At 43.8% G+C, this 27,199-nt stretch overlaps 1 protein-coding gene across 3 annotated transcripts; it reads right to left on the reverse strand.

The window, feature by feature from the left end:
* Positions 1-26,638, reverse strand: HDHD2 (haloacid dehalogenase like hydrolase domain containing 2). Of its 3 annotated transcripts, none has more exons than XM_074952332.1 (7): positions 26,595-26,627; positions 22,824-22,925; positions 17,803-18,011; positions 12,733-12,817; positions 6,116-6,332; positions 3,159-3,222; positions 1-2,790 (listed from the first exon to the last, which is right to left on the reverse strand). In XM_074952332.1, the coding sequence occupies exons 2-7, from the start codon at positions 22,922-22,924 to the stop codon at positions 2,687-2,689; spliced, it is 780 nt and encodes a 259-aa protein (XP_074808433.1). In that variant the 5' UTR covers position 22,925; positions 26,595-26,627; the 3' UTR covers positions 1-2,686. The 3 variants fall into 3 exon arrangements, with proteins under 3 accessions (XP_074808433.1, XP_074808434.1, XP_074808432.1); XM_074952333.1 differs by lacking the exon at positions 26,595-26,627 and adding an exon at positions 26,390-26,506; XM_074952331.1 differs by having other exon boundaries at positions 2-2,790; positions 26,527-26,638.
* Between the last annotated feature and the right edge of the window lie 561 nt (positions 26,639-27,199).

The raw sequence follows: 27,199 nt of genomic DNA on the forward strand, positions 1-27,199 counted from the left end.
ACGAGGGCACGGCAGCATGGGGGAGAAAGGACACAGAATACAGTCAAGGAGGGAGGGACTTGGACTAAGCAAAGAGGCCAGTGAAGAGGAGAAGGAGATAAGGGGCCAAAAGGGCCTTGAAAGTCAAAACAAGGGGCTTGAATTTGATCCAGGAGGCAACAGCACCGGATGATTTTTGCTGCAGAGTCCTGGATGGTTTGGAGGAGGGACTAGGCAAACATCAGGAAGGGCACAGACATGCAAGTGGCAATAGTGAGTGTGAGCTGGTCAAGGTCTTTGAGTGGGAAAGGTGAAGGATAGGAGTTTGGAGATGTGGAACTGCAGTGTCATTCATGAGCACAGCCTTGAAATGCTGTTTGAGTAGCTAACTACTATTGCACAGCCAAAGTGGGAGCTAAACAGGTCTTTGTATTGGAGTAGGGTATGAAATCCAAGATCTGAATGTGGAGACCTTTCCTCCTATTCTGAAAATGGGAAAGTAACTTGAAGCTAAACCACTGCCCTGTGCCCTTTAAATGACTGCATTCCCTTTTAGGAACCATATTTTTCTAATGAACTACTTCTTAAAGGTCTCAATCCTTTTATATCCCTCCTCTAAACCTCACTGCTTTACTAGCAGTAGATGCCCCTTCCCTGTTAATCTTTTCCAGATGCCCCTTTTGTGGTCTCAGGTGTAGTTGCCCATATGTATAAATGTCCCATGATCTGCTACAACATACCCACACCTACCTCCCTCTCAGGCGAACAATTCCGCCTTACTCCTGCCTCAGGTACATCTTCCAAATACTCGCTTAGAAAATCTTCCAAACACAGCATTTTCTTTCCTTCTGCTCACTATTGTCTGTCCTCCTCCTCACACCACCTCTGTATTTGGATCACACTTACATGGCACATAACATCATTGAGCGTTTGTTGGCTTATATTTGTCCCAGTGCTATACAGGGATTGGTTGGCTGAGGGAATTTACTCAGCACTCTGTGTATTAGTTAGCTGGGTAAGGGAGGTAGCTCCTTCTGGCTGCCCAAGGAAGGGCTCCATTATCTTACATAGCTTTTGACTTTCACAGGATTTTGGAAAGAGGATGGGGGAGGTTAGGTTGGAGTTACTAAATTCAACCACGTTTGCAAGAGTAATTTCAAATCCTCAAGTCCTGGTGGGGAAGGACGGAGGAAGGTTGTGCACTGTATTTTTTTAAGCACTGGACATTCACTTATTGTTGCTTATTTGTATAGCAGTAGCACCTAGGAGCCCACTCATGGACCAGGATCCCATTTTGCTGGGCCTTGCCAAACACAGACCAAACAGACAGCCTCAAAGCCAAAGAGCTTCCATTATTTCTTGCATGCCCCATACACAGCTTGCACAGCCCACACATACATTCATGCTTCCCCTTCTGTCATTTGCAGAAATTTGCTCCATGTGAAATGTAACCACCCACAGAGATTACAGATAAACCTTCTTTCCTTTAGATAGCGCCTGCTATATATTCATTCTATTTTTTCTTAACAAGAAGCAGTGTGGCTTATTAACACAAAGCTATATTTTCAATAAGGTGAGTACTACAATGATGTACAATTACAGTCTAATAACTTAACACTCAGGAGCACTGTAAAACAACTGGAAAGGACTTGATTATTACAGCTTGCAAATGGACCAGGAAAGCCATTTACCATCATTACAAAGTTAGTTCATTTTGGTGGATTTAACACATGCAGGAAGAAAAATGCATGCTACAGAGTGAGATTTCATTTTACAGCTGTATTATCCAAGTGCTTAAAAGCCTGAATCGGTCCCATGGGTTTTGAAGGATTTTTCGCATAGCATTAGAAAGAAAAAAAAATAAAATCTTGCAACTGTAGAGTTAATAGGACCCTGCTGAAGTCTAACTTCAAAAATTCATGGCCTATAAAGCCATTAAGGACCAGATTTTTGTTTCTGCACCATTCCTGTTAATAACAGCATCTAATTAAAACATCTGTAAAATATTGATTGTTTGAATTTTACATAAAACTTGAAAAAACAATTGTTACATGTTTGAACAGAGGGAGAGAAATCAGCAGTCACTGCTATTAATAATGGTAATATCTTAAGTTGTAAGATATTCCTAATGTGTACCATCTCTACATTTAAATTAGTCAGATCACAGCAGAGAGAAGACACATGATAACTAAAACAAGCATATGAGAACCAACAAAGCTGTTATCATTTAGGCTAAAAATGGCTGTTATGCTTTGTTGATGTTTATTATCTTGGCACATTTCTCATGGGTTTTATAGTTTAACTAACTTGGCACATTTCAGATGGGCTTTTTAAACAGTTACTTCCTAAACAGTCAAAAACAAAGACTCTGTGTGAACTTCCCTCCTTTCCCTACATAATACAAGAAAGCAAATTGTTTCATCTGCTGGTTGGTTTCCCTCCACCTGCCACCTGACCTGATGAATACTTGGGAGACCTACTTTTCCACTTTGTGTGTTCCATCTTCAGCTAAGTAAGAGAGTTTACCAATGATTTGCCACGGGGTTGCACATCAGTATCATTTCCTTTCAGTGCTCTGCAGTGAGACGTGTTCATTGCCTGATTGCAGGTGTGATGCACACACTGTGCGCTGAGTTTTATTTTGTGAGGAGGAAGGGAGGCAACAATGTCAAAACAGAGTCAAGGTTCTCCAAACTAAATGCTTCTCTCATAGCAGATGCTGTAGGATATGGTCTACTGCTTGTGGGAAGCTCTCACAGGTTAGGTAAGGAGCTGGATTAATTTTGTCTTCATCTGCTGCTCGATATTTACCTGAAATAAAAGAACAAAAAGGTGCTTTTTAAAAGCTGCTTTAGCTGCCCTGCCAGCCTGAAGTCTTCCCTGTAGCTAGGAGAGATTTTATCTGATGCTCCTATCACTTGTACTTCATGAACAACAAGGCACCATAAAAGGGATACCCACTTGGCATTCTCCTTGACCTAATGCATCACCGATGGTCTTCACAGCGTTAGGCTGAGATTCATTTAAGACTCAATTGAGATTCCTCTCCGGGGCAGTTTGACCAAAACCCAGACCCAGTTTTGCATTTGTTCAGATTTGTGCTGGAGTTGTTGTTCCAACACGGCTCTATTGCAGTAAACAAATGTATCACAAGATGTCAAAATCCATACAGTACTTACCAGTCTTTACTAAAATACCTAGCATGCCAGCATTCTGGGCTCCACCGACATCATCCCTGCAATCCTGGCAGACAGAAGAGGAAACAAGGTTAATCTAGAGTTACAGAAACAATTTGTTTATGGGCATTCTGTGGTGCTCACCACCATGCGACGACCCAGTCTAATCAAAACAATAATGGGCCATATCCTGAAATTAGCACTTACGTAACTTCAGTGAGAATTTTGCCCATGTGGGAGATTTGCTTGAGACAGAACTGCAAGATTTAAGCTAAAACTAATATGGTTTAAATACTCTAAACATTAAGGACCAGCTTTTAAAAAGTATTTATGCACCTAAAGATGCAGAGCGTTGCCTAGTGGGGTTTCTGAAACATCAAGATCAGTGGGAGTTAGGCACTTTTGGAAGTCCCACTAGATGCCTGTGAGCCTTTCTGCATCTTCAGGTGCACTCAAAACATAGGAAATGCCAGAATTCAGGCTGCCGGAGTGCTTGACTTTGCAACATTAATACTGTTCTTCCAATGTACTTAACTTTTTAAAAAAAGAAACTGAAAAAATCCAAATTCCATCATGTAGCATCATATTGACACCCACATGGGTCATCAGCAGAGCTGGAACCTTTAGATTCACCGCACAGACCTCTGCCACTTGATCTAACAGAGAACAGTTTGTCATCCTCTACGTGGACCCGCACTAGAGGGGGGATGAGACATACTCTGCCAGTGGGTGTCACAGACATTTGCTGACAGAAGAACGTTGACATGGAAATCTTGGGTTCTGTTCAGGCTCTGGAAGGGAGCGTGCTCTAGTGGGCACAGATTCTTCTGCCAGTTTCTCCCAGCCTTGACCCCTGCTGCTCTGTCCATTCCAGTCTGTCTTTGGCTCAGTCCTGCCACTTCCCCATGCCTGCTTCTTTCTCCCACTCTGCACTCAGGCTTCTTGTCCCAATTCCATTCCTAGTCTCTTTACCCAGCCAGTCCCACTTTCTCCCCACACCTGCATCTCATCTGACTCCTTGTCCCAATCCACTCTGTGACCTGGCTTTAGTCCCCTCTGTATTAAAATCATATGGCTTCCTCCTCCATGCAGCGTTGGCGCCAGCAACAAATCATTGAAAGCAAAAGAGAGACAGGCTCACTACTCTCAGTTCTGCTGCCTTAGCCCACCCAGGCCCAGAGGAGCTGGGAACAGCCATTACAGGGAAAGTCTGGTTTTTCTGCTGGAGGGAACATGCTCAGTCATGCGGGGGGGATGGCACATAAAAAATCTGGTCAGTGCTAGCAGCTGTGAAAGGCTTGAGCCTTCTCAGAGCGGACAGAATCTTAATGATAACTGTCCCCCAAATTTGGGCAGATTTTTACAGGGACAGCAAAAGGCACATACTCGACTCAGAGGCCACCCATCTGCCAAATTTCAAGTTCCTGCTGCAAAGGATGGGGTGCTAGCACGGTTCAAAGAAAAGGTCACCAGAATTTTTTAACTTGAGGGAAAGCCATGTATTTTCCCTATGTCATTCTCAGAAACAGCTGAACCGTTTTAGCTGAAGTTTTCCCCCCAAAAATCAGCCTGAGGCAACACCCAGCATGGAAAATTCTAGCCCAATCTTGGCAAAGTTATAAACAATTGAAAACAGGGTCTTTTAATGGTAAGTGTTGGACAACCTTAACAGGTGGTGCTACCAGCCCTGCCCATAACATAATGCAAGATGAAAGCCATTTTGAAACATTAATCAATCACTCTGAATTAACGTCTATTACAACGTAAAGGTCTGATCCTGAAGAAGGATCCATTATTCATAGACCCTTATTCCTGCAGAGAGACCTGCTGAACTCAACGGCATCCTGGGCTGGAGGTAGAGTTCCCGTGGGCAGTTATTTGCAGAATCAGGCCCCAGTTTTCTCCTGACGATATGCAATGTTTGGTTACTACAGCTCTGTAACAAACTTAAGGTAATTACTTTTTTAAACATGGAATGTTTCAACCTCACCTTTAGTAGAGTATTCAGGAGCCAAACATTCAAGAGTGATGGTCTTTAAAGGAACTCAACTCCAATCTGGCCCAAGTGTATATTTTGTAAGAACAAGGTTTGGGATTTTAAAAATTTGTTGTTGTAATTACCTGGTCTTAGTAACAGAGCTGAGGAAACTTGTTCCCTCATAATAAGCGAGTAAGTTGGCAGTGTCCCTTTAAAAGGGCTACTATTTTCCTTGTTTTGGGTAAATATTTTAACTTTTTTTTTTTTTTAATTAGTTATCTGAGATAGGTGCAGGATCATGGAAATGCTTATTTGGAGCTGGCAATCTGTGGCATAGCTGTACAGAGGAAGAATAGTCCTATAGTTAAGGCACTGAGCTGGAACTCAGGAGGGGTGGTTTCTATTCCTGGCTACAGACTCTGTGTGAGCTTGGGCAAGCTCAGTGAGGTTATGGGATTGATTAAATGGGTTTTGGATTAGGCCTTAAGTGTTTCTGTGTCTCAGTTCTCTCACTCTAAAATGGGGTTGACAATGGGGGGATCTGATAACGGTCTTCAGCTATGTTAAGTGTTATAAAGAGGATGGTGATCAATTGTTCTCCATGTCCACTGAAGGTAGGACAAGAAATAATGGGCAGCAAGGGAGATTTAGGTTAGATATTAGGAAAAACTTAAAGGGTAGTTAAGCTCTGGACTAGGCTTAAGGAACTTTGTGGAATCCCCATCATTGGAGATTTTTAAGAACATGTTGGACAAACACCTGTCAAGGATGGTCTGGGTTTACTCGGTCCTGCCTCAGCGCAGGGGGATGAACTTGATGACTTTTTGAGGTCCTTTCCAGCCCTACATTTCTATGATTCTAACATTTTCTTATCTCACAAGGGTGCTGGAAGGATATACTCCTCAAAGTGCTCACATACCATGGAGATGGGGGCCACCTAGGTAGGTAGATGATAATGCACTTACTCAGCCGTTACACTTACATCGCCAATCATAACGGTCTCCTCCGGCTTGCAGCCAGTCCCCGATAAGGCTTCTAGAAAGAAGGTTGACTCTGGTTTCCCCACCACTGTTGCTTTGGTATCTGTAGCATATTCCAGTCCAGTTACGAAAGGTCCAGGGCCCAGAGCTAAGCCATCTTTCCTCTTATAATATCTAGCTTTGTGTATAGCTATAAGAGGGGCACCATCCATGATCAACCTAGAGAGCCAAGGGAAGAGGGGAAAAAAAACATGTTTTGCCTTGGATTCACTGATAGGTGCTACTGTGGGCCTGATCCTGCTTCCAGTGATATAAATGCCAAGAACTCCCACTAGCTTTAATGGAAACAGGATCGAGCCCCAAACTGTAGCGGGGTTTAGAATTAGACTACTGTTTTACTGAGCCAGTTACATAAATAAAGTTACTTCCCTTCTCCTTCCAGTCATCAGAACCAGCTAATAAAAAAAACCTAATGAAGCCACTGTCTTAAAAGGACTGCAAGAGCCAGAGAAGATTTTTTCAAAAGATAGGTATATATTTCTGTTCACTCAGTGATGGAATTAATTCCTTTATCTAACAGAACCTCAAAGTCACTTTCCCTTGTCTATGGCTGAAGTAAGAACTCATTTGATTTATCCTTGTAAATATTTTATTAGATATTAACTGTAGATAGTGCTTGTGATTTTGATGGCTGCACACATTTAATTTCCTGCTAATCTTCCAAAGCCTTCGCTGGGTGGATTAATATTTCAGTGCTTCCAAAATTACTCTGCATAGGAATTCTGCAATACAGATTACTCAGCAGAGCAAATCTTGGTACTGCCTGTACATCTTCCAACTACACACAATGTCTGTCTGCACAGTTCAACTCCCACATTCCAATTCCAGCATGCCCAAGTTTCAATGGGGGCCAGGACGAACTCCAGGCACAAAACATCCAAAATGGATGTAAGAAAAAAAAGCATGTTAAAATATAAAGACATGCACTAGTTACAATGAAAGATCAGCATGTCCACAGGCCTACACATCACACACATACATACACACACTACTGAACACTGAAGTAGCTGTTTGATTCTTGACACCGCTGCTGCTATCAGAAGTTACATTTTAGGAACAAAGTTGTATACAGTCTCCTTGTTATAGGAAGAGAAAAATTCAGAACGGAGGATTAGTCAAAATGTCTGATCAACACTTGCTTAACACCACCGATTAGAATAATGAGAGACTAATGAGTGGAAATCCTTCCATTGAAGCTCTCAGCTGTCCACAGTTGCTGGGGGTTTCAGAAAGTGGATGTAGAAATGTTTTGGGAGAGCAGGAGCTATTTCCTCCCCCCACAAATTTAGGCTGTTCTCACATTTCCTTAGCTCCATTTTTATTATTCCAATTCTCCAGCAACACATGCTGTAGGATCAGTGTAAAATTTAAAACTCTACCTGGGGTTTCTGCAAGCAAGAATGAAAGGAGTTTTTCATTATTCCTGCCAAAACAACCCTCAGAAGCCTGGAAGAAAGCTCCCACTAGCACAGCATTGTCTGGAAAGATCCAGATAAACATGAATGGAATAGTATTTTGAATACTACTGCTTACTACAGCAATCATCATAATCTCACGGTTACCTTGTGCTCCAGCACATGCTTTTTGTATCCACCTGTTGTCTCATACGTGTAAGTTCCCTGGAGCAGGGACCATCTGTCCTTTTTTTGTGTGTGTACAATGCCTACCACAACAGGGCCCCCATGGGGAGCTCTAGGAATCAGTGCAACACAAAATAATAATAAATTAAACATGAATGTTTGTAATTTGGGGAGTCAGCAGTTAAGAAGGTTTCCTTAAACTAATATTGGGTGTGACTGTCCTAGAAGTTAAGGGAGCTCCGCCCCCTCACAATCAGATTCTTTGTTTACATTTTGCCGTCACCTATATCATAGTTCTTCTCTACAATGGACACAGCAGCTCCATAAACATTGAAAGCATAATCAGTAGCACTGGAAAACCTGCTTAATTGCTTAGCTGAAGGAAGGGTCCTGGTACTACCAAGCACTGCTCAGGTGTTACAATCCTCTCACAAGTCTTAGTTTCACTGCAGTAAAAGCCCTGTAGATTGTATCTATAAAAGCTGAGGTAATGATCATTGAGTGCTTCCTGTTTGATTGGACAGAAAACTCTTCACATACCACAGCCAATTCCAAGTCTTTATCACAAGGGGTAGAAATGTAACCAGTACAGTGGAAAACAATCAGTGGGGACCCTTTGACAGTTTCCTTGGACTGGGAAAGGAGGACTTTTTGTCTTTTTAGTCCCATTTATCTTGCATAGAAGCCTTCCAGAAAAATCCAGAGTGCAGAGCAACCTCCTATTGACCCTTCACATTCTTTCAACGCTAATCTCTGTCTGACACTCTGCTGTAATTCTACCCAAAGAACTGGATCTGTCTAAATCAGGGTGAATAAATAGCAATGATTTTTTAAATTTAAAATTGGATTTTTTTTATTTAAATGCGATTTAAAATGAAATACAGGCTTATTTAAAATAAAGATTTAAAATTAAATTTAAAATTGTTGACCTGTTAAGTCCTAAACTTATTATAATCAATTAAAATCATTTAAATTAAATAAAAAATATAATACAAGCAGCACATGTTTGCTGCCAAGTTTTAAAGTAAGTTCTAATAGTTTGGGTCACTGGCTAGGCACCAAGAACCAGTCTGTTGAAGTGCTAAACCAACTTTTGCCAGCAGTTCCAATATTTTCCTCATTTCAGTTTATTCAACAAGTTCGGTTCAGTGACTAGATCATTCAAAGTGTGGGGAAAAAACACAACTATGGGGCATTGAAAAAGCAGGAAAACTTGTTTCCTTTTCCAGTCTATGAATAAAAATTAGGTTTGAGAGGAGGAGATCTACTAATTTTAAATCTGGAAGGACATGGTGACCAAAAACTATTCAATTCACTAACTACAGATCATTCTTCCTTGGTTTAATAAATCAGTTTGTTTTAAACGCAAAACATATTTTGATAAGAAAAAAATGTTTATCAAAAAGGTTAGGTATCCAGCACATTGGAAGTGGCTTTATTTAATAAAATGTAAATGCTGTTTTTGTGCATTTTAAATTGAATTTGAACTTCCACACAGAGCTTGACACAAGTCACAAGTAAAAATAAGTAATAATCTAGTAAATAAGAAATGTACCATTCACCATTTGCTAACGTAATAAAAATGTAAAAATTAAGAATCTGAACAAATGTACATTAAGCTATGCAACTGCTTAAAAATGTGTATCCTCCTGATTAGCAACCAAACAAAAAAAACCCAAATTCAGTGTAAAGGTTTTAATGATTACCTATCAGTGAAAAACAAACCTTTCTTTCGGAAAATAACTAAAAAGTACAAATGAAAAACACAATTCAAATCGATGCTTTAAATCAAGGTTTTCTGCTTGCTGATTTAAATCATGATTAAATTGGCGATTTAAATCGCTTTGATTCAAATCAGTCCATCCTGGTCTAGGTTAGGCAGATGCCTCCTGGAGCAAGTCTCTCTTCATATGCGTCTGCAAAGCGCCACAGGCACGTGCAGTATTATAAAAACGATAATATTTCACTCCATTTCATTAGTACAAGTAAAAAAAACTAAAAAAAAACTCACACTGAATCAATTTAATCCAAAACAGATTCAACAAGAACAAAGCACTCATCACTGGTCTGCTCATTATGGGTAAAAATCGTGTGTTACTTTCTCAGATATGCATCACTGAAATCTGACGTGAAGCTTGTTTGGGGCAGAAACTCAATTGAAGATCCACAGTTTTAACTCATGTTTAAACCGCGTAAATTCACATCTACCTATTTATTTTGGAGTTCTAGCCACTGGCACATGGGTAGACATAGTCATTATTAGGGAGCACATTGAGAATGAGACACCTTTAACAATATGTGCAATTAGCTTTACCAAGGTTTTCAGATGTATTCACCTGACCATGTCTTTCAGGTCATGCAAACCTCTGCTATAGCCAGATCTGCACACAGTGGGAGCAGACAATTGGGACACGGAAAAATTTAATATTGCAGAAGCACAAAGATACTTACATTCAATAGTTAGGTGGAAGAATCTCACCCTATAGCCGAGGTTCTCAAACTGGGGGCACGCCCCAGAATGTATTCTGGGGGGGGATGCGAGAAACTTTAGGGAAAAAATATCTTACTGTGCACATTTTACCCACAGTAACGAATAACTAGCAAACAACTGATTCCTCCAGACATATCAGGTCATCAGATAGCACTTTTTGGCCTGAGGGCCACATCGGGTTTCTGAAATTGTATGGAAGGCCAATTAGGGAAGGCTGTGCCTCCCCAAACAGCCAGGCATACCCTGGCCCCCGCCCCCTATCTGACCCCCCCTGCTTCTCACCTCCCAATAGGCCCCCAGGACCCCTGCCCCATCCACCCCCCTCATCCCCTGACCGCCCCTGGATCCCAGCCCCTGACTGCCCCCGCTGCTCCATCCAACCCCTCCTCTCATTCCTGACTGCCCCACCGGGACCCCTGCCCCATCCCCCCCCCCCCCCCCCCGTCTCCTGACCGCCCCTGGATCCCTGCCCCCGCTGCTCCATCCAACCCCCCCTCTCCTTCCTGACTGGCCCCCCGGGACCCCTGCCCCCATTCAACCCCCCTGTTCCCCACCCTCTGACCAACCCGCCCCCTATCCACACCCCCACCCCATGACCACCACCACGAACTCCTCTGCCCTCTATCCAACCCCTGCTACTCCCTGCCCCCTTACCGCACTGCCTGGAGCCCCGGTGGCTGGCAGAGCTACATCCACGCCGCCCAGAGCACCAGGACAGGCAGCTGCAATGCCCAGCTGGAACCAGCCACGCCACCACGCAGCACAGAGCACCGGGTCAGGCTGCGGCCCGCAGCCCCGCCACCCAGAGCATTGCGCTGGCGGCGCAGTGAGCTGAGGCTGCGGGGGAGGGGGAACAGTAGGGAAGGGGCCGGGGTCTAGCCTCCCAGGCCAAGAGCTCAGGGGCCGGGCAGGAGGGTCCCGCAGGCCATAATTTGCCCACCTCTGTTCTAGATAGTAGTTCAGAACCACATGTATTTAAAAAAAAAAAGTATTTACAAGTTCAATCTCTTCAGATGGAGCTTTTGGTGTATAGGGAATATAGTATCTAGCCCCACCAACCTTGCATCCCACCTCCTGGGTTATGTGGTCCTCAGTATGTTGTTATAAGCACTGTGAATCCCAAACTCTCTCATTAAGAGAAGGCACTCAGATACTGTGCTGATGGGTGCCAGTACAAGAGAGAGAATGAAACCATTATTTACACACTTTCTTTAGAAACAAACAAAGCCCGCAACAGCTGAATGAAGTTTGCTCAAAGTTTTCCTCAGTATTGAGCCAGTCATTCAGGGCACATCCCCATCCTCTCGGAGCACAGGATTTACGATGTATTTTACTCTTCAGTGCTCCTCTGTGTTCCTCACAGCAGGGCAGGACAGGAGCCCACAGTGACTAAGAGGTAGGGAGAGCAAAAGACTCATGTTCAGTCTCTTACAGCTCAAGCAGTTTTCTAATAATACCAACAATAAGTCCAAGTTAAATGGATCCTAAGCCTCCAAACTAGTAGAAGAGCAGTGTGTGGCTGAATGCATTGCACAAGGGTAGGTAAAATGGCACCGCACAAGCCACTGAGAAACGGGCACAAATGTAGTCACTTGTTTTAACCATGTTATCATTTCAGCAACCTAGAGACAAAAGAGACTAAATACTGTTTCTCAGTGGAGCACAGGAACAACCAGACTGGATCAGACACAAGGACTCAGCTTTTCCAGTATTCTGTCTTCACCTGTGGCTAGCAGCAGATGTTTCAGAGGAAGATGCAAGAAATCCCACATTAGGCAGATGCAAGAGGGCTGGACGGGGGAAATCTGCCACCAACATTAGGTCTCCCAATCCCTAACAATTAGAGGTTGTTTTAAATCCTGAATCTCAAGATTCCAAAATGTATTAATTCTGGATATTCCTGTAACAAATGGCCAGTCCCTTTTGGAATCTTGCTCACTTCTTGTCCGCTACAACATCCTGCGGCAATAGTTCTACAGTTTAATTCCAGGTTGTGAAACCCATTTAATTCCATGTTAAACCACCTTAAGATAAATATGCAGTTAAGCCTCCAGATCCAGCAAGCCCATTACACCTATGGCACTGGAAAAAGACACTTTGAGCCTTACCGAAGTAACCGAGTGTTCTTGCTGTTACCTCTTATTCCCCCTCCTGCCTATTACTTCTCACACTGGTTGTGTCTAGTTGTAAATTAGACTGTAACCTCTTCAGGGCAGGGCCTGTCTTTTATATGTTTGTACAGAGCCAAGCACCAGTTAGATCCTGATTGGGGTATTGGGTGCTACTACAATACAAATAATGCATAATACTTTAAACCTCTGGTTATCTGAAGACAGGAGTGGAAGACAAGGTTGGATCACTCCATGACTGCCCTGTTCTGTACACTCCTCCTGACGCTCTCGTATAGGCCACTGTTGGAGACAGGATACTGGGCAAGATGGACCACGGTCTGAGCCAGTAAGGTAGCTCTTATTTTCTCACGACTTACCGAAATGCTTTATTCATCATCTGATAGTTAAAGTGCTCAGGAGCTAGTCCTACCACCACAGCATTGGGATCATTTGTAGGTATCCCTGGAAAATTAAAACCAAAACACAACCCCTCAGATTTACTTACTCTAAAAACATTTGTAAACAACAATTTTTGTCTTATGACCAGTGAGCGAATTAGTTTATAACTAACAAAAAAAGTTCAGCCTTCCATGTGGTTAAATGCCTCCCTGGACCTCCTATACAAAGTCAGAATAGAAGGGCTTTGTGCAGGGCAGCTAAGAAGAACTGGCAGGGGAAATGGAATCATTGCCTACAACCCCTATAGCTTGTGGAAAGGCTGCCTGGACACTCCACTTCTACAGCCCAGGGCTGTATTAGCAGACAAGATCCACAGAGGCTCCCTAAATAGGGGAATCAGAAACTTCTGGATCCATATGCTAACTGTGTCTCCAGTGCAACCACAACCTCCTTCCCTCCAAGGTGCTCCAGAGAGACTTACCACAGCATGACTGCAGGGAGTATGCAGTCCTAGCATGCAGCTACTTCTCATCTTATCCCTTCACCCAGCAGCACAACAGTAGTTCCACTGTGCCAGGACTTCTAGAAGCTGAGGGGGGGACTGGCCATCTGGCCCATACTTAATCTACAAACGGCAGAAGCCATTAAATAAAGAGTCAACATTGACCAATTACCACTGACAGTTCCCATTCTAAGAATAAAGGGAAAACTACAGCATCTCAGGAAGCAGTCCTTTGTAGAACCTATAGGGACACATGCGGCATTTTAATGGTGACCACTATGAATAAAAGGTAAAAAGATTGCACTGTTCCCAGTGCCCTGTAGAAGAAGAGGCATGAAAAAATGAATGGCTTCTCTCTTCCGGCACAAATGCACAAACTAGGAAATCTGAACAGGAAATTATAACCCTCTGAAACATGGAGCAGTTCTAACTTCCATGATCCTTGCTGATTACAATCCACAAGGACCACTGTAAGGAGGAAAGTGGGCAAACAGATCAGTAGCAACTGATGGAAGATCCCAGAGGCAGATAAGATTGGATTCATTAATTGATACACTCGGGGTTAACACTTTCCTGTTGAACATGGAGGCAAGCATTAATTTTTGGTTTTCACAAGAAGTGTTATCGTCTTTGGTTTAAACACACTGACGCCCTTTCATTTTAAAAGTAGACTGTGAGTACAGTTAGCCATTGGACAACAGAAGTCAGCATTTCCTGACAGACACTTTTAGTTCAGTCCTCAGATCCATAAGTACATGCACATAAAATGGATTAATGTATGTCTTTCAGCGCTGACAACAGATAAAGGAGTTGATGTGTCAGGAATCTGCTGTTCTCCACAAGGCATGTAACTCCAGATAAGTAATTGTGATGACAGATCCACCCAACCACACATATTAAAAGATTTAACTAGTGTAGGGACAGAGCATACACATTCTTCACTTTTATCGCCATCATCTGAAATAGAAATCTCTGAATACTTAATTTACACGGTTAGTTTTCAGGTGCTTTGCACGTTAATTAGACTGGGATAGTAAATTTCAGTGAGTGTTTTGCTGTCCTCTGGTTTACTGGAAGTTCTGCTTGGGGTGAGATTTCTTTTTGGCAGGCATGATTGCTGTTGTTGTAAATGTCATTCTGGTTATGATGGAAAAGCTCTATCCAGAGAGGAAGGCTTTGCAGCAGGACCTGCAGGCCGTCACACCTACAAGCCATCACACTTTGGTTTAGTCTCTTCTGCAAGTTCGTTACACAGCCAGGTGCCCTTGAGAATACCTTATCTCCAGTTCTCACATGCTTTGTCCTACATTGTTCTAGAGCACAACTTTTTTGGCAGTTCTCAGATTGTGATGTCATCTCTAACGTAGCTAGGACGTGGCCCACTAATACCTTTGCACAACAGGATCAAGTCACAGAACCAGCAGTGGAAGTAGAGTTGGAGCCAGTGTAGGGACAGGAGCACAAGGGTGAGGCAAGCAGCAGCATCATGCACATGCTGGCGTTTTTGCACTGCTACCCTTGCTGGAATAACTAGCACTTCTGTGCCTCAACAGGTCTGGAGTGAAACAGATTATGGTCCTGTGTCTCATACTGCACATCTTTCAGCAAACCCAGAGAGCCAAATACAAAATGTAGCATTCAGAGACACCATGTAGATTTAAGACACTCTCTGAAATCATCGGGGTCCATTAACTAAAGAATGGATTTCACTCATCCATCTGTGACCAATCTTATGTGGGGAAAATTATCCAAGAACAATCCAACAGCAGTTACTAACAGGAATTTAAAACATTCTCCATTTTACTTAATTGTTTCAGGAATGCTACTGAGAGTATACATGAGTGACTCTGCATATGGAAAAGACCCCAAGATAACCAGTGCAGTCCACGTTAAGTCTAATCAATGCGCAGAAATGGCACTGATTTGACTAAACCGATTTAGAAACAAACGGCAGATACTGGCCTAGATAAGGATTGTTGAGAGCATGGATACAGACGCTGTCCCCAGCAACAGGGATCTGATTTAAAAAAAAAAAGAAAGAATAGATTATAGTTTCACTGCCCATAGCCCACTGAGACTTTTCTGAAGAATACTGAATAGAATGTTGGATGAAATTTAGATAGAAAATTCCCAGCTCCTAGCATGAAAGGATAAGAACCTACTGAAATCATAAACCTGTTAGGACTTAAATTTTTGGCATGTGTGTTTGGAGGGGGGCGGGAGAGGAAACAATACCAAATGATCCACAACTTTGTCACCCTGTGAGTTAAAATTAAGGGATATTAACATTCTGATTGTTTGCAAATCTGGTAAATTTAGAATCTGGATATTTTCATTTTTCTCAATATAAAGACTTAATGGTAACCCAATAAATGTTTATTAATTCATGATAAATGACAGTAAAATGCCTTAGGTTTTTACATTTGATAATCACAAAGCTGATACGTGATAATATCAAATCCATTGCAGTAGCTTTCTGGTTGAGTCTACATTGAAAATTTTCAACAGTTCTTCCCACCACTGGTCTAGAAATGAATGCAGGACATTTTTTGAAACAGATTTAAATTTTTTTATTAAAGCTAATGTTAAAAAAATTATGTAATACACAGGTTGAGAGAAGTGTCTGTACATCTGGGTACAGTGCTTAGATTATCCACAAACCCAGAGTTTGTTTTTAAAAAGGCATCTGATACATAGAGTACATAATCAGCAATAACCCAAATGTAGGTGAATACATTTAAGAATACAGTTTAAATATTAGCATACATGTATTCTACTCTGTTGTCTAACCTTGCTCAAAGCAGGGCCAGATACAGTGGTAAAAAAATGCACTGTACCAGTGTCAGACCAAGAACGGGGAGAATTGCTATCAGTATTCTCAGAATAGACAAGGTCCCTATAAAATCTTACAAGGAAACTTCAGTTTCCCTACACTTTGGTACACACATTTGATAAAACATGTTGGCATTTACAGCTAGAGTACACCCCAATGATCCAAATTTCAGATCCAATTAGTTTAACTGTCCTCCAAATCTGAAATGCATAGAGGAATGGCATTTTATCAGCTTATCCAAAGGTTTTGGCTGTCCCATCCCCCCCCGCCCCAAGACACACAGATAATCAGAGTTTATCTGTAAATGAACAAAAGACTCTGACTTCAGGAGGTTTCTGAAAATTAACTTTCTTTAAAGTAAAGAAACACACACCTACCGATGACTACAGCAGTCCAGGTCTCAAGCATTCATCATTGTTGTAGCTTATGAATTGTGATGATTTTGCTAACCTACACGAACAGGCCATTAAGCATGCAGAATATAGCACCGTTCATGGCGCTGAAGTTTAATTAAAATCAGCAAAAATCACATTACAACACTGTAGCTGGGTACCTATAGTAATTCATAAAACTAGTCAGTTTATTCCCCAGAGGTGGGGTCCTCTGAACACTTCTTGGAGCACTAACAATCCTGCATCCTTATCACAGGCGCTGACTCCGTGAGTGTTCCAGGGCTGCAGCATCCACGGAAAAATAATAGTGGGTGCTCAGCATCCACAAGCCACCCGCCAATCAGCTCCTCTCCCCGCCCCTCCCATCCGCTGCCAATCAGCTCTTCGGTGGCAGGCGGGAGGCACTGCGGGGGAGGGGGAGTAGCGGAGGTGAGAAGAGGCGGAGCGAGGGTGGGACACGCTTGGGGGAGGGAGCGGGAACAGGTGGGGAATGGGCGGAGCCTCAGGGGAGGGGCGGAGCATGGGCTGGAAGAGGCGGAACAAGGGTGGGGCCGTGGGGAAAGGGGTGGAGCACCCCTGGGGGAAACTGAAAGTCGGTACCTGTGATCCTTATTTTCATTTTAATCTCTGCACTACTTACAGGCCCTGTATGGTCACACCTGTCCTTTTGGCAGAAGACAGCGGGATGGAATAGGGGCCAAAGGTCCAATCTTGGACCTGAATTTGTGCAAGGGAACATTGCACAGCAGCCCTTCACCCTATGTAGGACTTATCATACCACCTCTCCCACTACCACCCCACATATCCTACACTGTCCCCAATCCTTAACAGCTCTGAAACAAAAACCCATACTAGTCTGCCTCTGGTAGCGGAGGCTGATGACATCTCAAGGTGAACAGACACAAATGACACATGAAAGTACCATTCAGTCAATTTACAGCACTGCACAAAGATGGTCATGTATCTGAATCGAGAAGGAATGGGCACTCTGGAGGGGACACAACAACTGTTTTAAGGGCTCAGCAACACTACAGAACAAGAAGCAAATCAATGGGATACAATAATCTATAGATGAGTTTAAGTAGGCGGAATGCACTTACCCAAATAGACAGGTGGTCAAATTAACACTGGAGATAATTACTCCTCTGATAAGTGCTAGGGGCTCTTTAATGACTGAGAATCTCAGCTTCACATTTTAAAAGACAGGGATGGGATCTCACCTATTTACATGGGACAGATGATTGTAAAAGTTCCATCAGCTAATACTATTTCAATAAGGCTCACCAATGCTGCTCCCAAGTTCAGCTGATCACCACCTTACCTCTGAAATCTTGCAAAGCATTGTCATCCACCAGGAGCAGGGGCCGGACCCGCTTTTGCTCCAGGAGGTTTCTGGCCGCAGTCAGAGATGTGAAGATCTCATCTTCTGCAATGTCAAATTCCAGTGTCTTCAGCCTCTCCAGAAGGTCTCTCTTGCTCTCTTTGGTTGTGTTGGTCACAAATCTAATGGCAACTGGAGCATTGCGTAATCTAATCCAGGGAAAGCAAATCTGAGTTGACTAGAGAATTTTGCTACATACAACATACATTTTTAATGCGACTTTCACTCATTTTCTTTCTATTTTAAAGGGATACTCGGTATATAAGCAACCTCTGAAAAGACAATCCCCTTCTCTTGCTGCACCTTAGATTACAGATGCCAAAAAGAACTGTAAACAGCTGATGAACTCCTGACCATTTAGCTTGTTTATTTTTTGTTTTTCAATCAGTTGGGTCAATAATCAGACTTAAGGCCCATTGTCCAACAAAAGCAGTCAGGGTCCTCAGTAGGAAGAGAACCTCTTCCACTGGAGCTAAAGGAGTAATGTGCCAGTAGCAACAGTATTCTCTATGTGGAGCAGCCACTAAAGTGGAACATTACACATGGCCAGAGTATTGCATCTGTGATGCTGGCAGACAAGTGGGGCCGGGGGGGGGGGGAGGGGGGGGGGAGGGGAGATGCACGCGACGGACAGCGTGGGGCACATGGGGCTGCTGGGGGATCATAGACTGGGATTCAGAAGAGCTAGTGCGGGGGGAAGACTAGGACAGAAACTGAATGGGAGTGGGGGTGCAGGGACACATGGGGACGAGGGGAGGGGTGCAGAGACACATAGGGATAGGGGAGCAGGGGTGGCTGAGTGAGGGGGCAGGGACACATGGGGATGGAGGGAGAGGGTGGCTGAGAAGGGGTGCCCGGCCACATAGGTATGGGTGATGGGGTGGCTGAGAGAGGGGGCAGGGCCACATGGGCTCAGAAGGAGGGGGAGGGAGCTGAGTGGGGGTGCACATAGGGGTCCAGGGATACATGGGGACAGGGGGAGGGAGAGGGAAGGTGGCTGAGTGGGCGGTGCAAGGACACATAGGGTTGCAGGGACACATGGGGAACAGGGACAGATGAGCCTGACTGAATGAGAGAGGCTAGGAGTCAGCCAGGGTCTGCATGAGAGGGGGGCTCCCCAACTGCCTAACATTCTCCCTTCCAAAAAACATGCGCCATGCTTCTCCCACCCACACTCAACAACCCTCCAGGTTCACACCCAGTCTTCTTCCCAGCAATTACTTCCCTCTCCCTCAGCTCTTCCGTTATGCCTGATTCCCCCAAGCCTTTGCATGTCTTTTGAGGGATGCAGGAAATACATTTCTGTATTGTAGTTTAAATGAATTATTACTCAAAATTCTGTATGAATATGCCTAGTAAGGAATCTATTTATCAAAAAATCATTTCCTGAATCTTCTTTTTTGGTCTGTATTGTTGCAGACATACTTGAAATAAATTATCAAAATAACTGAAATTGGCATAATTATAGTGCGTTATTTTGACAAATAAGATATGCAGAATTTTAAAATATTGTGCAGAATTTTTAATTTTTTGGCACAGAATTCCCCCAGGAGTAGTGTGTGCATGTTTACCTGCTTTAACGTTGTAAATAACTAATTTCTTTTTCTTAGTTAATACATCTTCAGTTAGTTTATTATAGGATTGGCTACAAGCACTGCCTTTGGTTTGAGATCTGAGGTACAACTGACCTGGGATAAGTGACTACTCCTTTGGGACTGGAAGTGACCTAAATATTTTTGGTGTAAGGGACCATCTAACACAAAGGCAGGCTTGCCTAGGTGGCAACGTAGCTCAGAATGGCGACAGGGATTGTCTGTGACTCCATGGTTAGGTGTTATAGTGCTACAGGAGTTCACACTTGATACTTGGTTGGTGAAATCTAAGCATAGAACTCACAACAAAATTTGGGGTTTGTGCCCTGCTTTTTAACAGTCTGCCCTGAGGTTGGCACTCGCAGTTGTGAGACACTCCAGAAAGCTTGACAGCATCTGTGTTGCAAACAATACAAGGAAACATTAAAAACCCAAATAAGAGAAATATTTTCAGTTCACGTTTTATTTAACTTAATAAAAAAAATGTTTCTATGAGCCAACGTTACCAAGAGTAGAGGGGAGCAGAACCCAGCAGATTGGGTCAGGGGATGAAGAAGAGGAAAGTGCCAGTTCCACAATTTGTGCCCCTTCCCACTCCAAACTTACAGAATCTAAAGCTGCAGCTCTGGACCGGGGAGTCTGTGCATTGGGGGGAAGAGGGGGCAACATATGCATGAGGAAGGAACCTTGGCATAGTTCTCACACTACTCCACCCATCCTGGTGCAAGTTACTGCTGCGTTAGCATTTGCTTCTGTGGTCCCCATCCCCACCTCAAAAAAAGAGTCAAATACCCCTGAAGGGGTGATCTGCTGGCCAGAGAACCTGTAGCCACTTCAATGGGGGGGTCACCTCTTCCCTGCCCCCCGCTACCTATAAAAATGGAGGAGAAAATTCAGTGATTTCAGACTCAGTCTCCTTGCAGCTACAAAAGAATAACTTGTATAAGGTTGCATCTGATCACGCTGTATTTAGGTTCTTCAAAACCCTTTTATTTAAACTTAAAGTCTTTATTTTGGATCAGCTACACGACAGCATTCCTAACTAAAAACATTTACCACCTTGTGGCTAAATTACTATATTGAACTCAACATGTCTAGCAAATTTCATGGCAGCTGGAGCATTGTGCATCACCATACATGCTAGGTGAAGCTGTGTTATCTGTTTGGCAGTTTTGTTAGCTTCTGCTGCCTTTTTTCCCAACTGAAAAACACCAATCACCACAGAGTTAGGGCTGTGCATGCTCCTGAATGATCACATAATTCCAAGAGACAGCTTTAATGGGGTTTCCTTTATTTTTCTTTTAATTACTCCCCCACCATCCTTTTACGCATTTGTTGCTACAGAAACAAACACTGGCATCAATATAGCACAGCGAAAACAAGAACAAAGTTTGTCAACGCTGGAGATTTGCTGGTGCCTGCTGCTGATCCATTTCACCTGCCCTGCTCTCTCAAAGGATGTGCCGACATTTTATTCAGTGATAGGCTGCTAGAGAGGTCACCGTTTTGTCCAACAGTTACTGCTGAAGCTGAAATTGAGTTTTTGCTATGTCACCTGCAGTGCTAAGATGTAATCCTGGCAAGCAGAATCTACTCACTTGTTCACAGAATGAGCCACGTTCCAATTGCTACAGCTTCTTTTGGGAAGAGCAATTACCTGGGGATATTTCTTTAAGTCTCAAGTAAAAAAATCTGGCTGTTCTTTGCAGTGAAAATGACTGGCCTTCTTTACAGGGCTGCTATCCCAGGTACAGGCAGGGCATGCACTAGAATATGATTTATAGGTGCAATACATCATCTTCCCCTCCCACCTCCCCCTTTCTCACACTGACCCAGGCCAGTAGAGTACCTGGCTGAGCAAATCCCAGTAGAAACCAGGTGGAGATGGTACAGAAAGTAGGAGAGAAGCAGTGGCTGTGTGGTAAAATAGCTCCCCATCTCCTTATCCCACACGAGCCCTTTCAACACTCTCCCTCTCAGGGATTGAAGATCTGGAGGTGTACACTGAACCTGGGAGGAGCCTAGATGATCTCTATGGCACCCCCCACCCCCTTCCAATCTATAGGGATTTCCCCATGGAAGATAATACTGACCCCCTTGATATCATCTTCCACAGGTTTTCCCTGAGCACAGATGCAGCATGGAGCAGTGGCCAACCAGGACCCATGTTGCCACAGGATTTCCAGGGGATTAGTGGTTCTCACTCCTTTTTCATTCTACAGGTTTAGGAGGCAATTGTCTCCACCAGTGTTAGTAGAAAGAAACTCAGGAGTTTCCTGATCCCTATGTGAGTTTTCCCTCCAACTAGTGGTTTAGCCCTACAAGTGTCTAATTTGGAAACCAGTTACATATATAGGCCCTGACCCTGCAAAGACCCGTGCTTAACCTTACACTTTAAAAGTAATCCTACTGAAAACAATGGGACTATTCACAAAGTTATGCATAAAGTTAAGCATATGTGTAAGTCCTTGCAGAATCAGGGCCTTACGTCTTCCCCCTACTCAGGTCACTACTTCTGCATCATTTAAGGTGTCATCTCTTAATCAATTTGATCCTATAAAATATGGGGAGAATCCACCAAAGTTAAGAAAAGGATCTGTTTTCCAGGAGGAAGCATTCTTTAGCAGTTAGCAGATGGCAACAAGACCCCTAGGTTCCTTTCCTACCTCCCGGTCATTGATGTAGGAATAGAGAGCATACACCTGAATAGAAGACCTGAAGAAGAGCTCTGTGTTGCTCACAAGCTTGTCTCTTTCACCAACAGAAGTTGGTTCAATAAAAGATATTACTTCACCCATCTTGTCTCTTTAATATCCTAGGACCAACATGGCTATAAGAACAGCGCAATTTTACAGACAGGTATTTATATCTCACTCATCTGAGTGCTTGGGGATAATGACACAACCTACTAGGAGTGCTGGGAGGATTAATTAACATTCTGACATTCTCAGAAAAGAGGGGCTATATTATCGAACATTTCCATAGCATGGTAAATTAATGTGCTCTAAAGTTGGGCTTTTTGCTTCGCGGAACAAGTTTTAAAAAAAAGAGAGTTAATAAAATGAAGCAAAAACTAAGCAGAAAGGCCAAATTAAATGTAGGCTCCCCAAAGAATACCCTATGAGCCAAAATCTTCCCCCAGTTACTCTAAATTTATACCACTGTAACTCCAGTGGCTTCAGTGAAGTTACTATGGAGTCAGTCCAATGTAACTGAGAGTGGAATAGGGCGACGTGTATATTTGCTTATGTACATCAGGAGAATGAGGCACAAGCTCCAGGAAAGCCATTCAGCTAATGAGGTATCTGTATAAAAACAGCACTTACATGCATTTTTGTCTTTCAGAGGAACATGGGAGGGATAACTTGCCTTTTAAGAGCTTCCTGTGAGCCCGGCACAGCTGAGTCCTCAATGTGAAGTGTGCCACTGAGATCCACCAAGACTGCTTTCAGCACGCGCCGAGCTGCCATCCTTCATTCCCCAGGGAAAAGAAATAAATGAAACAAAAAACTGGTTAGGAGACAATGGACGATAAAAATGAGGAACTCTGTTAAGCGTCTCATTTGTGCCAAGCCTGGTATTCCTCAGAACATTACTCATAGTATTAAATGGGCCCCTTTAGATAGAGAAATGAACAGCAGTGTTTAAAAAAAATACATAATTGATGGGTTGGTATTTTCTTAAAGACGCTATATATGGAAATCAGGTGCTTTTTTTTTTTTTTAAGGGCTTTTATCTGAGCGACTAAAAATTTTCTAAGCAACTAAGACCATAGGGAAGGAGATATTTAGGTATGATATTGCTGGATGGAGGCCTCATCTTGCAAATCTTTGCTCATTTAAGTAGTCCCACCGACTTTAGTGCATTACTCACATGAAAATACACAGTACTCAGCAATTATGTAACACTTTCAACTCTATAGCGCTCAAACTGTTTTACAAAAAGGGGTATTATTCCCATTTTGCAGATGGGGAAACACAAGCACAAACAGGCTAAGGGATTTGCCTAAGGTCAGACAGTGTATCAGTGACTGAGCCAACAATAGAATCCAGGTTGTCTAATTCCTAGTCCCAAACCCTGTCTAGCATGCCAAGCCACAAAGCAAGTGAAGCCTGACAGGACTGGGTCCCAAGATAGCTGGCAAAAAACAGCGTGCCAATCGGGAAGTCAATGAGAGCTGAGGGTACGCAGCACCCAGCAGGGTCAGGACCCTCATTTTGTGAGGCAACAGTCAAAATCTTAGATCAGAACACTTCTGTGCCATACAAACAAGTGCAGAATGCTCGGCCTAAAATAGAAAGCAGCATTCCAGGGGTACATAGAAGGGTGGAGGAACAAGGATTCTGTTTTTCAGGCCTGTCGGCAAGTCACATGTGGTGGAAGAAGAATCATCTGCAGAAACTAGTACTAGTCATTAAAATATCCCTAGTTCTGATACCCTTTTGAACTGTGTCTGCTGCTCCTTGAACAACTTTGCTCAGCCAGTTGTCCCAATTGCCTAATGGCAGTCTGCTGTCTCTAGATTTTAATCAGTATTTTCTGTTGATCTGTTTTGATCACAGTACATAAGAAATTTGGCAGAGTATTGAACCAGGTGACGAGTACCTGCCTTAGTAGATTTTAAATCTTTTATCAGAACATTGTTATCAATTCATATGAAGGACCATTTATGTTTAACTGAAATCAAATCAGTCATGAACCTGATATCTAAGGTACTAGGGAAATTCTACAACTCATACTGGTAGATGGTATCAAGGAAGTTTAAGCATATCTTAAAAATTAGTCTGATACTATGAAGGACAAGGCTGAACTTCTATGGTAAAAAGCTGATAAATGACTATATTGGCAGAGCTAGTGAGGGATATTTGGCAATTTCATTATAAAGAGGGCATCTGGTGGTAATTCAACACCTTCTCCAAGAGTCAAATCTTCTGGCCCAAATTAAGGCCACCAATGTACCTGAATGCAATGGAACCAGCATGGCTTCACACTACCTAAATGCCACAGAGCTGTTTTCCATGAGGCCTTTCAACCCTAGCACAGGAGTTTTAAGGCAGTGGTTCTCAGACTTTTGTACTAGTGACCCCTTTCATGCAGCAAGCCTCTGAGTGTGACTCCACCCCCCCATAAATATATTAAAAAGTGTTTTTAATGTAACACCATTATAAATGCTGGATGCAAAGCAGAGTTTGGGGTGAAGGCTGACAGCTCATGACCCCCCATGTAATAAAGTCATGACCTCCTGAGGGGTCCCAACCCCCAGTTTGAGAACCCCTGTTTTAAGGGATGAGGGGGGACAGAAAAGCAGATCAGCCAGTCCTGCTTACATGAATTCACCAGCCAAACCTCATGCCGGCATAGCAAGCACGTAGTGTTCATATGAACAGCTGCAGCAGCTGAGACAGTGACTATGCTGCAGCTCCAAGGCCTGATGGGTGGGAGGGAATACCTTACCCCCTCACCGCTATACCTATTGACTCCTCTGTATGCAGCCCATTTACTCAGGCTGTTCTCAGAGAGCAAGCTTTCCCCATAATTAACAAACTTGGTCATATACAGAACTCCTTTCAATGTAGCTGAAAAGTGGAGCGATTTAAGAATAAATCCAGTCAATCCTATGGTACTTTGAAATCCAGGCATCAATGCTCACTTACTTATACAGCAAGTGGCTTAATGTAATAGACTGGAGAACGGTAGAGAGAGACATCCTTCCCTCTCCCTTTTCAGCATCCACCCTGTGAACCTTATTCATGTTCTGCCTCTCTAAAGACAATCTTATTACAGAGAGTAGGGGGATGAAACATGCAACCAATCACTGCAGCATATTGTCAATGAGGAACTCAATATATTGTACAGTGTCAGCTACAGTTCTAGGGTGATTCAGAACTATCATTTTGGGCTGACCACCCTCCATTATTTGCTACCTAACATCCCACATTGTGTATCAATATACTGTAAGCTGGGCTCTCCTGCCCACATTTTGTAATAACCATATAAGGGAGTGTACATTGTGATACACATGTATGGTATAGTGCCATAAATAAAGCAGATGATTAAAACAATATATCATTACTTTGAATACATACCCCTTATTTGAAAAGATGTCCCTTACTTGATCCCTAGTGTTCTGCATCACGTCAATACATGAGCTACTTTATCCCATATATTTCAGCAATGATTATGCAAAGTACAATACCCTCTGATACCAGTGTATATTATGCTAGCTATGATCCTGTACTGCAATTAAAACACCATATGGCACAATAAACTCTAAGCTGCATTTATTTCACCCACCACATGTCCTTTCTCTCCTGGAATTGCAGGGGGTCACCACTGATCACATACGTCAACTTATGTGGACAATGGTTACATTATAGAAGATAAAACCCAAGAAGAGGAAGTGAGTTGTTGAATCCTCATGCTCCAGGGCACGAGCCACCCACTCTCCACCTGGGGTGAGGAAGGAAGTGCTGCTATGGGCAGGTTAGTCCATAACTGTCCACTACGGGACCTGTCACATGAGAGGCAGCTCTCATGGGGTGTGTGACCAAGGGGCCCCCAACAGGGCTCACCCATGCATTGTGGGAAATCAAGCCTTCCAGGAAGCTCTATATGGGAGGAGACAAGGTCACCCCTAGGAAGCCTGGGCGGGGCCTGTGGTTACGCCCCGCCCCCGAGAGGGTGGACGCTGACAAACCCCATCCCCCTCAGTGCCCCACTCTCAGGCCTGACACCCCTGATACTAGGAAAGGCAGGAGAGCAATGGAGACTCAGCCTCTCCCATATGCACCAAGTGAAATGTGGCAGAGCGAGGACTGGGGACTCCCCTCCTCGCCATGGAAATGGTACCGTCCTCTCACCGCAGAGGGTCCATTCTCCCGCGAGGGGTGACACACAGAGAGTGTGAGGTGCGACTGGGACTCTCTCTTCCTCACCCTTTATCATGCAGTTGGTCCCGCCTTCTCCGTAGAGACAGCGGGATTTGGACCGGTCCATTCTCGGGAGTGGGGGAGGGCAGGTTTCTCAGGGTATCCCCATTTTAGCCCCCTTCCCACACAACTGCCCAACTCACCTGACTCCAGCCAAATACCCGCCCAGCAGTGGGAGGGGAGAACGAACCGTGCTGCACCCGGGACCTACCTGTCCCTGCGCTATGGGGTCCTCGCGGGCTCTGAGCGGCTGCCTTTCCCAAACGCCTGTGTTTTTTCAAAGACCAAAGCTGTGGGAGATATTTTCGCAACTTGCAGTTTTGTGACTCCGTGAGTGATATTTCTGCATTAAAAAAATGCAGCCTCCCCCGATGGAATTTGGTATTACAGACAGGCACTTTGAGAGACAGCCTCACGTCCCAGAATACAGAAGGGCAGCCTGGCCAAGGGCAGCCTGGTTGTGAGGCTGGCGTGCTGCTCTGCCAATGCCAGTCTCAGGTGGGGGGCAACCTATGGAGGGTATGGGTCCCTGCATGGTCTGCATCACCAGAGGCGGTGCAATCCACAGAGGGGACAGCAGGCCAGGCTGCATTGCTAAGGGCAGTCTGCAAATATGACAGGTCACAGCTGGTCATGCTGTACCCTTTAGAGCACTCTCCTATAGCATTGTGAAGAGACAACAGGCCCCACCTTGGAGGGCTACTGTGCCAGCCCAGGAGCATTCTCATATGATGGTGAAGCCCATATGAACAGCAGGTTCCATCAGGCCCGGCTGTCTGTTGATTGTTGTGCTTTCACATGTTCGGTGGGTCTGCC

This window comes from Natator depressus, chromosome 5 (genome assembly GCF_965152275.1).
Source record: "Natator depressus isolate rNatDep1 chromosome 5, rNatDep2.hap1, whole genome shotgun sequence".
Lineage (NCBI taxonomy): Eukaryota > Metazoa > Chordata > Testudines > Cheloniidae > Natator > Natator depressus.

Coding starts and splice junctions, on each gene's coding strand:
- HDHD2 (XM_074952332.1), bottom strand. CDS start 22,924: ATGGCAGCTCGGCGCGTGCTGAAAGCAGTCTTGGTGGATCTCAGTGGC. Junction 12,818..17,802: donor TGCTTTGCAAGATTTCAGAG/GTAAGGTGGTGA, acceptor TTAATTTTCCAG/GGATACCTACAAATGATCCC. Junction 3,223..6,115: donor AGACCGTTATGATTGGCGAT/GTAAGTGTAACG, acceptor TCTGTCTGCCAG/GATTGCAGGGATGATGTCGG.